The sequence below is a fragment of the Gasterosteus aculeatus genome, chromosome 20, assembly GCF_964276395.1.
Source record: "Gasterosteus aculeatus chromosome 20, fGasAcu3.hap1.1, whole genome shotgun sequence".
Classification (NCBI taxonomy): Eukaryota; Metazoa; Chordata; class Actinopteri; order Perciformes; family Gasterosteidae; genus Gasterosteus; species Gasterosteus aculeatus.
This window is the reverse complement of record NC_135707.1, coordinates 12758858-12774571: the sequence shown is the minus strand read 5'-3', so window position 1 is coordinate 12774571 and position 15714 is coordinate 12758858. Positions and strand designations below refer to the sequence as shown.

Below are 15714 nucleotides of genomic sequence, written 5' to 3'. Positions count from 1 at the left end.
CAAACAAAAAACATTTGGTTCTCAAAGTTCTTAGTGATTGTAATGATTGTCCAAGTTGCACTTCAAGTGCTAACTTCTGTCTAAAGTTTCCTCAAAGAATCAGCATTGGCCCTGACAGCATGTAACAGTCTGACCTGCTGTACTTTCCAAATATCAAAAGACTCATTTCAACACCAATTCATTCGCTTTCACACATTAATATAACACATTCCCTGGTACAATAGGCCAACATACAAACACACGCAGATGGCAGGCGCTGGGACCAATCCAATGTCTGTGTGCGTATTTGTATATGTGTGCGCGTGTGTGTGTTTGTGTGACTCTGGCTGTAGGAGGTTGACAGGCAGGTTGTCTGTGATTGTATGTCCATTCCAATTCTGCTCGCCCTGGTAGGAGGCTTTACATGCACGGGACTGCAAACGAAAATATATATATTGCAGTGTGGGACATAACGAGTCCATTTATTGTGCTTGTTTGAACTTGGCAACACATGCAAACATGTGTATTTATGTGTTTGAGCGTAAGAACGTCAGTGTGCAGAGACCGACACAGAAACAGGCTTTACTCAGTTACTCGGTACTCCTGGCATGCCAATAAAGCTCTTGAAACGATCCGAGTGAATAATATCCAGCATACTGGGGAGGCCTGCTCCGATTCTCCAGCCAGCCCTCTCTGGTTTGATAAGATTGTGTTAGCCACCACCTCGCGCCGCCTCATACTTCAAACAGTTACATATTGCTCTGGAAATTGTCGCGGGGAGCGCGTCGGCCAGATAAATTTAGTTCTGATCTTACATTTAGCTCAATATATTTATAGTACCGCCAGGAAGGGAGTGGGGATGAAGGAGGGGAGGGGATGAAATAAGAGAGATGGTGAGTGAGATGTATGAAGGAAAGTGGGGAGTAGGGTTTTCTCATGAAAGCTCTCCACTCCTCCTGGTCACTGCATCGAGTCATAGCTGAGCAGGCGCTCACACAGAGTAAGAACACAGCAACATGCAAAAAAATAGAATAATGAATTAAGATCGCATCTGAAGTATTTAAACCTCATGTGTTGTTTCCTCAGATACAAAGCATTTCTTTCTGCTCTCTCTGTCATTTTGCAGATTGATGAATGGCGAATTGACTTGACTCGTATAGCGCCTTTAGTCTTCCCACCACTCAGAGCTACACGACACTTCATGTCATCCACCTATTCGCGCCGCTTACCTACCAACGTGTCGCCTGCTCATCAGGACTAACTACTCCCACCCAGTCACACAGCGGCGGTACAGCAGCAGTGGATCAAACCAGAGAGACGAGGGACAACCTGCTCTCTCTAATGTCTGTCAATGACGCTGCTCAACACGTCCCCCAACAGAGGGCCCTTTGCATAGGAGAAGGTAATGTTTCTCTTTTTATTACCAGACTGCTCGCTTTGGTTGGTGGGACAAAAAGACCCAGAGGGGGAACCGATGGACATATGTTCGTCTTGTTGAACCCAAGGGAAAATCAAATGTACTATTGTGCAAAACAGTGTATAAATGCCTCTTATTTTTTTATAGAAGTTGGCTTTTTTTCAGTTCAATAATACAGCCTTAAACAAGTATTTGTAATACTTGCCTGCATGCATAGTGGAGTCCCTGAGAATGAAGGCAAGTTGAGAGTCGGGAGGCAATACAATATGCCCTGATTTTGGAAGAATATACGCTCATCTACAATGGTTGTAAATGATGTTGTTATGAATGGAATGTGGACGCCAGTGACGGCCCTGCATAAACTCTAATGCACATTTAAGTAACACCAGGCGACAGCTTAGAGAGTCTGCTTCACAAGAAGGCTGTCGTTCTACTTAGCAGAGGAATATTGACTGAACAATTGAACCCTTCCAACAATCAATACGTTTCACTAGTATACTAAATATATTTTTTGAAATGTAAGGTAGATAACTGCAGAATTATAGTATATCTACAGAAAAAAACCCACAGTTTAGTTTCTTTAAGCTTGTATCACTATACAGTCCTATTTTCAAAGGGCAGAGATCCATTCGATCTGGTCTTTGAACAGCTGAAGGAAAACTATCTCCAGCTTAACAAGGTCACAGTATGAGCAAGAGAGGAAACCGGTTTCCATTATGATGAAAAAGAAAAATGAAAAAAAGTCATTGACAGCATGTCACACAGCTGTGTGTGTAGGAGTTAGACACCTCATCAGGTGGTTGTGGTGTTCTCACAGCCCGCCGCATTGACAGCCCTGCTAACTTCCTGCCCCTGAGTATTTTTAGTTTCTTCATGTCAACTCCGCCACCCTGACGTTATGTACACACATCACAATCTCTTCTGTTTAGACAAAACGTAATTTCTATCTGTCCAGGCCTCTCGTGCCCTATTGTTTCTTTCTTTCGCATTATTTGCATGACCCTTGAAAGCCCTAAACTCTTTCCTTCCTCCTCTTTCCCAGTAGAAGATGCTGATGACATTTTTATGATCATTATTCTTCCACCTGCTGGCTGACTTCAGAGTAATCAGCAAGGGGACGGTAGTTGCGTGTGAGTATGTGCTGTAAGCGAGAAGTGAGCTATGATGTAGCTTTCCCCTTATTCCGAGTTCAAATCTAGCTTGTTGAGTTGCGTGTTGCTTTTAACTTTACTGTCGTCATCTATATGTAGAGAAAGGCATATTAAACTGGGACTGTGGGACCGGGTATGTGAAATGCAGATGCTGTCCTGGATTTGTGAATGGCAAACACGTCTTCAAGATGTGCAGCTTTTTGACGGTGTTATTGTAGTGCATTTGCACTGGGATCAAGATTAGACAATGTGTTCCACAGTGAAACACTTTCATAAAAAAGTCAGAGGTCAGCATCAGCCACAGAAAAACATCCCTGAAAAAAACAACCTGTGTATTTCTTTAAGTGTCCCCTAATTTGGAGGAGTAACACAGCAGCTTGAAGAGCGTTGTTATAATGAGCCAATTATAACTGTTTTTAACTAAACCGATGACGAACAAAATGTGCAGTAACAACACTCACTTTACTCACAACAAATGCTTTTGAAAAGCACTCAAGTTGATATTGTAACCTAAATATCTTTTGTCAAAGAGAAGACGCAACCATTTATATTGACCCCAAAAATAACGGCAGTGGCGTTAAAAAGCCGCTGATGTGCCATCAGTTGGAGCATAAAGCAGATACCGATTCATATTATGATTAATAATAGTATCTACTTAGGTGATAACTGATGTCATGAGCCACACCTGCTGAAAAGAAAGTGCTTGCAGACGTGGTCAATTCAATTCATTTTATTTTATTTTGTATAGCCCATAATCGCAAATTACAAATTTGCCTCAGAGGGCTTTACAGTCTGTACACATACAACATCCTCTGCCCCGAAACCCACCATCGGCACAGGAAAAACTCCCCAAAAAACAGAGGGTCACAGAGAGAGAGGAAAGTAGACAGATTTGCGCACAGCCGGTGACAGTTACCTCTGTGCACTGAAGCTGCGAACTGCTGTGATGGAATCCTAAACCTCTTCAGCATTGGATGCTTCTCCAGCAGGTCATGTGACAGATCAGGTCCAGAGAGAAGCCCACAGTGTACAGGTCTAATTGTGGAATTAATGAAAAAAGACACAGTGTCATCATCGCGGTGAGCTCAGTTGCTTGGTAGCGAGCGCCGTGTGTTCAGTATGTCAGTGAATATATACTAAACATAACTGTTTTTCTTTTTCTTTCAACCGGTCAACTGACAGCATAAATTGGTCCAAATTTATATAATCAGTCAATGATTGATGAAACAGTTATTACCTAATTATCTAATTTATTTCTAGCTTCTTTTAAATTACATTATTGTTGAACTTGTGTACACTAGAAAATGGGTAACTGCCGTTAGCCCACGCAGTCATGAAATTGGCCTTGTTAGTGTGTTAAGTAGAGAGATGGATTAAACATCCAGCCCTTAGTGAGCTCATACTGCAACTAACACTGCATCAACGGCACAGATACTTGTAGGGTTACACAACCGGTAAAACATCATCTGCCAGATCGACAGAATTAAAAAATGGTGCGAAAAGACTTCGATTCATTTCCTCACTTTTGATTGATATCTCTGATGTAGTCATGAGAAATCCTTCTGACAAACACAAGAGTGATAACATACCTTCCTTACAAAATAAAGAACACAATCATGTGTACATTTTTAGAGAGATGGAAGATATTAGTACTTTCTGGAGATGGAATTGTAAATATTAAATCTGGCATGGGAACTAGTTCAGTATTAACAGCATAGTCATAATGACAATCGAAGGAAGATCGTTATAACAATGACTAAGGACTAACTAAATTTACTGATATCTTTCTGGTTTTTTTAAATTGTACATAATTGGGCCCCCGCCTCCACTTAGTGATTTTATTTAACAAAGCAGTCAAAGCAGCAGACTCAATAGATCTGCTTCAAGAGGTGATTGTGTCATTTCACGTAGGTCAAGCTTGTCTAGCAAGGCTACATTCTCTGGGAAGGCAGCTCTGCCACCACACATACGCAGACAACACACGCACAAAACCTTCAAGTAAAACCCTAAAACCAGGTGTGCGAGCTTTGGTGTGATGTCTGTTGTGCCTGCTTGTTTCCCTTATGTATACATTTGTCTTGTTCAGTGCTATTTTCTTTCTTATGTCCTTCCGTGGTATTCACAGTACATGTGCTTGTGCTGTAGGTGGGTTTGCTCTGCCGGACGCTTGCTGCAGCCCGTTATGTCGGCTCGAGTCTACCGTCTTACACTTTTCGTTTCTTTTGCTGGGTGTTGCTTTTGTCTATACGTTGTTGTCATTTCGGCGATGAATTTTAATTACATTTCCCTTTTGAGATTTTATTATTTTCAGGCTGCCTTAAAAACATCTGGCCGGGGACAACAGATGGAAATTAGTCTCTCTGGCTCACAGTACAACTGTTGATTGGTGTGCATTGTCCCTGCCAAATAAATACATACTATGAGTTTGTTTTCATACCATCGCACGTTTTCTCTTTGGTGTCGTTCCGGTCACCATTCAGTACGTGCAGTCTGCTTGGGAGTGATATATATTCATGGATGAGCCACATAATTGATGTGTAAATATTAAAAAGAGATGGACAGGGTGCACTATGAAAGAATTTGAGGGGTGGTTAGAGGGATTGAGAAAGACTTGCAGAGGTTGTTAATCAGTTAGTGTCAGTAGGAGATATGGGGGCTGGGAAACAGGTGATGTGTGCATGTCAGGGATCGCGTTTTTGAATGTCAATGAGTTGGAAAAGCAGATGGGGATGTTTTCGGGCCTGACTGCATTATGATGGTGTAGCCTTCAACAAGGCTGTTCTGACTTTCCCTGTTTGGACGCTGAGGGAATGTAAAAACAGACCTTTTCTGACCGCAGAACACTTTAATTGCCTCTTGCTGACAGAGAATTATGAGATCAGCAGACACTATCCCATCAATGCATCCATCCGCCCATCCATCCAATCAGATTGCAGTTTAAGACTTTGTCATTGTCCTCATCTTCTGTTTTTTTACTCATTCTGCGTAACTTTGAATGGCTCCGCGCCAGTTTGTGAATTCACCAGCCGACACAAAAGGGCTGTCGAAGTCTGGCACTGTCTTCACTCAGCAGTTTTCTTCCTCCACTGCTGTGACACATGAAAGGCACTAAACAAAATCGCTGTCTTTCACATAATGCAGCCGTGGCAGATTTTCAAATCAGCCTGGTTTGAATGGGAGGGTACGATTTTGTGTTACAAGACGCCTCGTCTGGGACTGAAAATCCTTGGGTTGGAAAGGGCAGTCAGCTAGACTAACCTCTGCTTTGATCGCAGCAGAGGTCCATTCTGCAGCTGCTGCCTGTGTGCTGCTGCCCGTGACACATTCCTCTGCTGCTACCACGGCCGATGGGCATTCTTTGGCTGCTGTTGGAGAGTCAAGTGTTTTGAAATGTTCCCTTTTGAAAAGAAATTAAACTTTTGATGGTGAACAGGAATTAGCCCTGCTCAATATATTTATTTTATTTACTTTCTAATTCCTTCCTTCGTTCTCAGTCTACACCATCATTCTCCCCACCTACTTCTCATCCTACACCCTTTTCATTCAGGAGGGATTTAATAAAAGAGCTGCAGGATCACAAATTGTATGGATATGAGATGCCGCCTTTAATCATACTGATGTAAAAGAGAGCGGTGTCTATCTACCTCTGTGTTATCTAACACTAACCCACTCAGCATGCTGATAGCGTGCAAAAGGATTTGATTAATATCAGAAATGACTCCAATACACTAAGAAACCTGATGTTGGATTATTGTATGTATGCAAATGTATATTTGCATACATACAATAATCGAATGCAGTGTGTATCAAATTTATATTTGCATACATACTGCAGGTCATTCTAGAGAATCGGGAGAGAAAAAGATTGACGATAAAAGTTGGGAATATGCTATTCACCAACCTTTCCTTTTACTTTTCGAATTAAATGTATTTCATTGTTTCGGGAAAATGGACATATTGAGAGGCATGGTGGATGGTTTCATACAGCTCTCTTACAAGTAATGCAACTCCATTTACTTTGGGATTCTGACATTTTTTAAAGTGCGTGAATCATTACAAAAGATTTGATACTTTTCCATAAAAAAATACAAAATAATCAGATGGATGAGATTAAAGCACATAATGCAAAAAAGAATATGTAGCAACAATGGCGAAGGGATATTTTGTTCAATAGCAAACCTTACATTATTGATAAGGCATCATTATGGCAGCTTAACAATGCAGTGTCCATAAATGGGCGTGAGTCATTACTGTCTCAGTGCTGACTCTCATGAAAAGGACATAATACATTTAATCACTCTACAGTGCAGCTTACACCATCATATAAACACTCTCACAGCCTAAAGCAGCTTCTGTGTAACCCCCCTGTGAGAAAACAAATTATAAATCTGAGCGTATCTGCTGCTAACATCTATAGCTGAGATGAGATTCAGATATCCAGTAGCAGTGAAGAGTTTGGACAAATATTCTTGTTCAATCCAATGAGAAAGTGACAGAGGTGCAATATCTCATTTATAGAGGCTGTAAACTGGGAATGTCAGTGAAAGACAAGCACTTGCCTTGTATAAGGAATAAGTATATGGTATAAGTGAAGAGCAAATACGATGTGAAAAAGACAGAAAGCGATGCCTGAATCACTCAGTCATTCTTCCCTGTGATTTCCCCTCTCTCTTTCTCCCTCTGTATGCCTTCGGAGACGCTTTAGTCACCATAATCCACTGAGCGTTGCTTTAATCACATCTTCGTAGGTCTCCACTTTTTAATTAAGGCCCGTGTTTCAGCTCATTTCACTGCGCATATTTAGCGACCCGGTGGGACGCCGAGGCATTCATCAGACAGACAGTCTGACAGAACAGCATCGGGCCGCTCCTGTGCACGCATTTTAAAGACACTGATTGGGTTTCGAACCAAGGGCAGATGAAGGCGCTCACATAGGACTATAGACACAAAAAGATGTATTGCATGTATTGCATGTAATGAAACTAAAATGCATATTGTTTTCTCACTCACGTTGATTGCGGGACCAAAGGGCTCCTAGCACTCTTTGCTCTTTTTAGTGAGAAAATTAAACAGGCTTTTCAAATAACATTCTGGAGTTACTTTGTTCCTGATTTTAAATTGTTTATTAAGTGTGTTCTAAATAAAATGTTATTACTTGAATTACCGCCTGCATTTCTGTGTAGTTTGCATATTTCAATTTAAAATTTAATGAGCCAAGACTCGTCAACCTGCACACAGAGCAGTGACATTAGATGGTGCAGAAGCAAAGGGCAGGTTAATGCACAAACACGCGGACCTCTGCAAGCATTTGCATCAGCACAAACAATCTCAGGACGATTTATTTTTCTTAACTTATATTCAGAATTGCATGCTGCTTTATTGCTCACTCTTCCCGTGTTTGTCTCTTTATCTCCCTTTGTGTCACTCTCTCTCTCTCGCACACGTGCACACACACACACGCGCGCACACACACACACACACACACACACATTGTGATCATCACACCGTCTTCCATTAACTTCGCAGCAAGCGGTTTTCCATCTCCCTCAGATTGCTCTTGTTTGTCATCCTAAGCTCTGCCTTCAATCATGTTTGCCCACGCCTTTACAGCACATTGCCCGTTTAATTGGATTGAGAACCACGTTTTAAATATGTAAGAGAACGAGCTGCATAGTAATCAGAAATATTCAAATGAAGGACAGTGCTGTTAATTGACATTTCTGGATGCGTCGGAAAGGACGGAGAGTTGCTTTTGTATGGAGGGTTAACGATGTCTGTTACAGAGCAAAATAAGTGTAACAAAAATGTCCCCTTCATTTTCGATATAATCCACCGTTGAACTTGTGTAGTGATATGTCTGTACAGTGTATCATCAAAATAAAAGCATTTTCACATTGCTAAATTAAAAGCATTGTAGCACTGATTAAAAAGGACATTTTGTGTGGGGCAACAATTTAGACACATTTTGATGGAGCTTCCTGCTCAGAAACACAGCTTACACTGCGCACCACGTGTGCCCATTAACACGTTGTTAACCCTTTAAAATGCAACATGAGATGAGATCAAACGTTATTGATTGTGCAAAATCCGCTCAACGCTGCAATAACTAAGATCAAAGACATGAGTACAGGGAACAGACATCATAACAAACCGGTTCGAAAAATGAGAAGTAAAATATCCATAAAAATATATATAAAAAACCCCAAAAAGGTCAATATGTTATTCAGACTAGAAGGCTTATATTTTACAATACATAATTGTTGCTAATAAAGTGATAATGCTGACTGTATATATGGCTGAAAAGAGGGAAATGTTTAAGCAACTGAAAACTTTCACAATTTTCTAAAATGACCTCATTCGTTACAAAAACCCTGTTGATCAGGATGTAACGATACACCAGACCTTCTCACTTGGCCCTGTCAGTTCCTTTGAAGTGTCTGAACATTAATTATGGACTGTCTTAATGAAGGCTGAATATTGACGTCTCTACATCAGTGAAATGCAGGGGTTTAAGGTCACTGGAGTCAAAGTTCACGCCATAGTGAGATGAGACGGGCCTCTGCTGAATAATGAAAGAGAACTGTCGCTGAATTCACTAGAGGTGAACTAAATAGTTCCCACTAAATGCCCAAAGGGAAATGGTCTGTAGCGAGGAAAACAGTCCCATTATGTGCTGAGGAAGTATATCGAATGGATGGATGGATATATTTGTGCGTGAAAGTCATTTTTTTTCCGGGTTTTGTTTTTAATAAAAAAATATGGATGCAATCTTGTTCCACATTATTTCAATGTTGCAGTAAATCGACTGACAGCTACGAAGGAAGTACATTTGCCTCGAGCCTACCCAGAGTCGGGATCACAAGGAACCGATGCCTGCAGAGTGGATAGTTCTACAATGCTTGCATCCTTCCCATGTCTTTTGATTATGAGGTACGATAATGTTGGTTAGGTCAAGTTGTAACCGGACAACATGCGTAGACTTTGAGGGACAGGTGTATGCTCCAATTATACAATATCAAGTGCGCCTTTTGGTGTACTGATTTCTCCACCGAGAGGTCTTTGTGCATAGGGAGAACCCTGGAATTTATTAATAGAGATGGGAGACAGTTGAGTAAGGAAACCAGAGACAGAGATGGATAAAGGGTAAACTGCTGTGAGGAGCAGAGATGGGAAGGGCTCAAACAGAAAGAGAATGCACTCACCATAAAGCAGTGACTTATAACAAAGTGACAGAGTTCAAAGCAAGGACAAGTCCTCTAGTCTCCTCACTGCTCGCACACACACACACACACACACAATGGCTGACAGAGGAAAGGGTGATTCCATTTCTCTGAGCTGACATAAAGATCAGTGTTCTGCAGTTCAGGGGACCCTACTGAGCACGCTCGCTGTCGGCTCCGACACTTCCCAGCATCTCTGCCTCAGGGACTAGAAGGCCATGGAAATGACATAGGCCAAAAAAATGGTATGGATGTGTGCTGCAACTTCCCCTTGTGTGGGTACCTGTGTGCATGGGCGTGCACACTTTCAAACTCAAGCCTCTGCACGGCGTGCGCGGGTGCATGTGTGTGTACGACACGGCCCGCGTGCCTCGTTGGCAAATGCCAGCAAGGACCGACGTGTCAGTGTAATGTGCAAATGCCAGTCATGATATGGGAGAAGGGCAATTGCCACTACAGGGATATGGAGTTAGACAGCTTGTTAGACGTTTAGGGTTTCATTAATCCCAGATCCTCGTCAGTTTGGAAAAACAGACTGGAAAAACAAAAAAAGGAAATCAACCCGAATGTGACTGTTGACTCTCAGTGGAACAGACCTGTTAGTTAAGCAGCAAGCACACTTAATTGCGACGTTGTCCTTTCCGAGTGCCTTTGAACAGAACTCTCCTGTAGATGAAAAAGCTAAAAAAAAAAAAAGTAAAAAGTGTTTTTATTTAGATCAAGCCAAGAGATTTTCTTTTATTTGCAGATCAAATTTCCACAGTTGGAATTGTGACTCAACCTTTGATTTTATCTCACCGCCTGGATATGCAAAGCAAAGCTATTTCCAATGGGAGTTTTTCCTTAAGCTTGATCTAAAAAGAGCAAACATCTCCAGTCACTGCTTTAAGATGTTTATTCTTTAGATTTCGGAAATATTACATTACATTACATTACATGTCATTTAGCTGACGCTTTTATCCAAAGCGACGTACAATAAGTGCATTCAACCATAGGGTACAAACTCAGGAGAACAAGAAACAAGAAAGTGCAATTTCCTCAAATAAGCGAATTTACAATTTGCTATAGATGAGTGACGTCACAAGTACAATTTAAGTGCTGCAATTTGTTAGTCTTTAGTCGAGGTAGAGTCTGAAGAGGTGTGTCTTTAGTTTGCGGCGGAAGATGTGAAGGCTCTCTGCGGTCCTGATGTCTTCAGAGAGCGCGTTCCACCATTTCGGCGCAAGGACAGCGAAGAGTCGAGACCTAGTCGAGTGTTTTGCTCTCAGTGAGGGAGGGACGAGTAGTTTTGCAGATGCAGAGCGGAGAGTGCGGGTTGGGATGTAGGGTTTGACCATGTCCTGGATGTAAGCTGGACCCGATCCATTCACAGCATGGTACGTGAGCACCAGTGTTTTGAACTGGATGCGGGCGGCCACCGGTAGCCAGTGAAGAGAGCGGAGGAGTGGAGTAGTGTGGGAGAATTTCGGAAGGTTGAAGACCAGTCGAGCTGCTGCATTCTGAATGAGCTGCAGAGGTCGAATGGCGGTGGCAGGGAGACCTGCCAGGAGGGAGTTGCAGTAGTCCAGGCGGGAGATGACAAGAGCCTGAATCAGTACCTGCGCTGCCTTCTGAGTGAGAAGGGGACGTATTCTCCTGATGTTGTAGAGCGTGTATCTACAGGATCGCGTTGTCGCAGTGATGTTGGGAGTCAGGGAGAGTTGGTTGTCGAGTGTGACGCCGAGGTTCTTAGCAGTCGAAGTGGGCGTTAGCACAGAGTTTCCAAAGTTGACTGTCAGGTCCTGGGTAAGCGAATCTTTTCCGGGAAAGAGAAGTAGTTCAGTCTTGTCGGGGTTGATTTTCAGATGGTGGGCGGACATCCACTGAGAGATGTCAGTTAGACAGGCAGAGATCCGAGCCGCCACCTGGGTGTCCGAGCGAGGGAAGGAGAGAATTAGTTGGGTGTCATCGGCATAGCTGTGGTAAGAGAAGCCATGCGAGCGAATGACAGCGCCAAGAGAGTTGGTGTAAAGCGAAAACAGGAGGGGACCCAGCACGGAACCCTGAGGAACTCCAGTAGTAAGAGGACACGGTTCCGACACAGATCCTCGCCAGGTTACCCGGTAGGTGCGGCCATCGAGGTAGGACGAGAGAAGGGAGAGAGCAGAGCCTGTGACACCAAGTTCTTGAAGGGAGGAAATAAGGATCTGGTGGTTGACCGTGTCAAATGCAGCAGAGAGGTCCAGAAGGATGAGGACAGAGGAGAGAGAGGCGGCTCTAGCAGTGTGGAGTTGCTCAGAGACAGCAAGGAGAGCAGTCTCTGTAGAGTGGCCTGCCTTGAAACCTGACTGGTGGGGGTCAAGGAGGTTGTTACAGTGGAGATAAGAGGAGAGTTGATTAAAGATAGCACGTTCAAGGGTTTTGGACAAGAAGGGAAGAAGAGAGACCGGTCTGTAGTTGTTTTCTTCAGAAGGGTTGAGGGTGGGTTTCTTCAGGAGAGGGTTGACTCTTGCCTCCTTCAGAGAATTGGGAAAACAGCCAGATAACAGAGCGTTGTTGATGAGAAAGGTAAGGAACGGAAGAAGGTCAGGTGCGATAGATTGTAGAAGATGTGATGGAATGGGGTCAAGAGGGCAGGTGGTCGGACGGGCAGAGGTTACTAGGGTAAGAATTTGGTTAGGAGAGAGGGCGGTGAAAGAGGGAAGTGAGGCCGAAAGAGGTGAGGTCGGTGGGACGCGAGAAGTAGGAGGTGGGTTTGAGAAGGAGGAGCGTATGTCAGCTATTTTCTTGGTGAAGTAGTTGACAAAGTCTCCCGGAAGAAGGGTGGAGGGGGGAGGAGGGGTAGGGGGTTCGAGGAGATTGGAGAAGATCGAGAAGAGTTTTTTGGGGTTAGAGAATGAGGATTCGATTTTGGACTGGTAGAAAGAGCTTTTGGCAGCAGAGATAGAGGCAGAGAACGAGGAGAGGAGAGATTGAAATTCAAGCAGGTCGTCAGGTCGTTTATATTTACGCCATCTCCTTTCCGACGCTCGCATGGTGGCTCTCATGGCACGGACCGGTTGAGACAGCCACGGAGCCGGAGGGGATTTGCCAGTCCGTCGTGTCGTAAGAGGGCAGAGAGAGTCTAGAGAGGAGGAAAGAGATGAGAGGAGAGTCTCTGCAGCAGCGTTCGGATGCAAGAGTGAGAAGGAGTCAGTTGAAGGGAGAGCTGATAGAACAGAGGATGCCAGCGAGGAGGGAGAGAGGGAGCGAATATTGCGACGAGCCGGTATAGAGTTAGTCAATGAAGGAGGTTTGTTAGTTATAGAGAGTGGAAGGGAGTAAGAGATGAAGAAGTGATCAGACACATGAAGTGGAGTTACAGAGAGGTTAGTGGTAGAGCAGTTTCTAGTAAAGATGTAGTCAAGGTGATTGCCGGCTTTGTGAGTAGGAGGAGAGGGACTGAGTGACAGAGCGAAGGAAGAAAGTAGGTGTACGAGGTCAGATGACTTCTCTGTCTGGATGTTGAAGTCACCCAGGAGGATGACCGGAGGACCATTTTCGGGGAAATTAGACAGGAGAATGTCCAATTCTTCCAAAAAATGACCTAAGGAGCCTGGCGGACGGTAGAGGACAATGATGGTTAATTGTACCGGGTGAGTGATTGTTACAGCATGGAATTCAAAGGACAATGGGGTGGCTGGTGGTAGAGGGTAGAGAGAAAAGCTCCATTTGGGTGAAATGAGTAGACCTGTGCCACCACCCCTACCAGTGGGCCTGGGAGTGTGGCTGAAGGAGAAGGCGGAGGAGAGAGCGGCTGGGGTGGATGTGTTCTCGGGTGTGATCCAGGTCTCGGTCAGAGCGAGGAAGTCGAGTGACTGCTGGATAGCAAAGCCGGAGATGAAGTCAGCCTTGCGAGTCGCTGACTGGCAGTTCCAGAGACCTCCTGTGACGAGGTGCTGGACGTGTGAGGAGCGGGTGGGATAGGAGAGAGAGGAGAGGTTACGATAGAGAGCAGATCTAGCCCGAGGCCTGTAGTATCTGCGGGAAGAGATTCGAACAGGCACGGGTGAAGGGGTCAAACACATTATTAAAAATAGCAGAAGAAGGCGCCGCATTCAGCCGCCCCGAAGACTGCCACGAAAGACTCCCTTGTCTTTGTTCTGCTCGTCTTGACTCCACGAAAGACTCCCTTGTCTTTGTTCTGCTCGTCTTGACTCCACGAAAGACTCCCTTGTCTTTGTTCTGCTCGTCTTGACTCCACGAAAGACTCCCTTGTCTTTGTTCTGCTCGTCTTGACTCCACGAAAGACTCCCTTGTCTTTGTTCTGCTCGTCTTCGTGCTGCGAGGATAAGATAACGCTGAAGCTAACGCTTCCTACGATTTCTAGTTAAATACTCCCTCGTTAGTGGAAGTCGGCTGCGGCTGCGCTGGCCGCTCCCCCGTCGTTTAGGAGACAAAAGGTCGATTGGCCTCGACAGAAACTCCTCAAAATGCAAAGCACCAATAGCTTGACACCCTAATCAGTGAACAAACACCATGTGGTCTTTTGACAAAATGAGAGTTTAAGGATACAAGTCTTATTTGCTTCAGAAAACAAGGCAAAACAGACTTAGATCAGGTCAAAACCTAGCAGAGTTAGGAGGGCACACTGGCAGTTAACTTAATAGTAGAATCTAGAACACAAACTGGCACTAAAAGACTGAAAGAGCTTGAGCAAACTAGCAACCAAGATAACTTCAAACAAAGAGAACTGGTCGTGAGACGACAAAAAACTAAAGCAAATCAGCAATCAAATTAACTTAAGACACTAGAATCAACAGCAAATTTAGCAGACTAGCTTGGTTTAAAGAAAGAGATACTTAGTCCGATTTCAGGTCGCCTGGATGTCTGGTGGCCTTGTAGAAGAGATGCACAAATATTATTATGATACAGCTGAGAATGTTGTATTATGTGTATAAGTCGCCTACAGCTACTTTACAGTTCTCCGAAACTAAAAGAGTAATTCCGAGAACATAAAGAATGTACTTTTGTAATGTCACGAGTGCAGCTTTCAAAGAAAAATGAGACTGCCTGTGTAGTGTATTCATGGTGATATTGACTTTATCAGTGTATCTTTCTTAGCGTCCAGGGGCATATGCAGAGCTTTGAAAGCGATTCAAATGCAGTTTCTTTATACTACTATCATACTGTAAGTATATGAACATGTTTCAGGCTTGCTGCACAACGTGTTGTATTTGTGTCCCCGCACATTTCCATCCACTTTCATGTATGTGAAAATGTTTCCATGCATTTATCCGTGTGTACACACGTGGGTGAAAATATGGATACGCATATAAAAACGGAATTTGGGTCAACATTGTAATGAGCTTTGTTGTCCCCACATGGTCAGTGGGTCTCGGTAAAGGGCTGAGTACACACACACACACACACACAGATAAACAGGTTCCCCTGGAGACGCGTACATATAGGCGACGTGTTGGCACTGATGAGGGCAGACAGCAGCCCCCCGTACACGTGGACAGGCCCAGACAGGATGGCTTGGTGCCAGCAGCAGCTATGAGGTAGACTGTTTGTGTGTGCATGTGTGCACGTGTGTGCGTGTGTTTCCGCTGTGCCCGCCTCTAGTGCCCTGCTGGGAGTCAGGCTCAATGTTGTAAACAAACAAGCAAGAGCAAATGAGGAACGGGAGAGACGGGAACAAAAAATCATCATTCCATCTATCTGACATCCCATATTGTGTCTCTTTTCTGGAAAATGAAAAGGTGCAAAACCACAGAGGATAAAAGTGAAGTGAAGGCTGAGATTATATTTCAAGTCACAAGTCGAGCACCTTCTACACCTGGTCTACTGGGTCTGTGTGTGTGTGTGTGTGCCAGTCTCCCAGATCCTTCACCTCTGGCGGTTTAAATGAGACCCGGGCAGCAGGCAGAGGCCTACTTCTAACCAAGACGGGGCAAAAGAGCAAGTGAGGGAGAAGACTGACATT

General features: G+C 44.0%; 1 protein-coding gene and 1 long non-coding RNA gene across 3 annotated transcripts in view; one reads left to right on the top strand and one right to left on the bottom strand.

The window, feature by feature from the left end:
• Positions 1 to 908: 908 nt before the first annotated feature.
• Positions 909 to 15714, top strand: part of LOC120810107 (uncharacterized) — a 36234-nt gene continuing 21428 nt past the window's right edge. The window contains exons 1-2 of the long non-coding RNA XR_013453862.1: positions 909 to 979; positions 1106 to 1381. This is a non-coding gene — a long non-coding RNA (uncharacterized LOC120810107). The remainder of the gene's footprint in view (positions 980 to 1105; positions 1382 to 15714) is intronic.
• LOC144389714 (uncharacterized) lies at positions 10685 to 14637 on the bottom strand. Of its 2 annotated transcripts, XM_078095312.1 has the most exons (2): positions 13495 to 14637; positions 10685 to 13341 (listed from the first exon to the last, which is right to left on the bottom strand). In XM_078095312.1, exons 1-2 carry the CDS (start codon positions 13841 to 13843, stop codon positions 10883 to 10885), a joined length of 2808 nt encoding a protein of 935 aa, XP_077951438.1. In that variant the 5' UTR covers positions 13844 to 14637; the 3' UTR covers positions 10685 to 10882. The 2 variants fall into 2 exon arrangements, with proteins under 2 accessions (XP_077951438.1, XP_077951437.1); XM_078095311.1 differs by having other exon boundaries at positions 10685 to 14637.

Bases quoted from the DNA above. Each gene is read 5' to 3' on its own strand.
- LOC144389714 (XM_078095311.1), bottom strand. From the start codon at position 13,843: ATGCGGCGCCTTCTTCTGCTATTTTTAATAATGTGTTTGACCCCTTCA.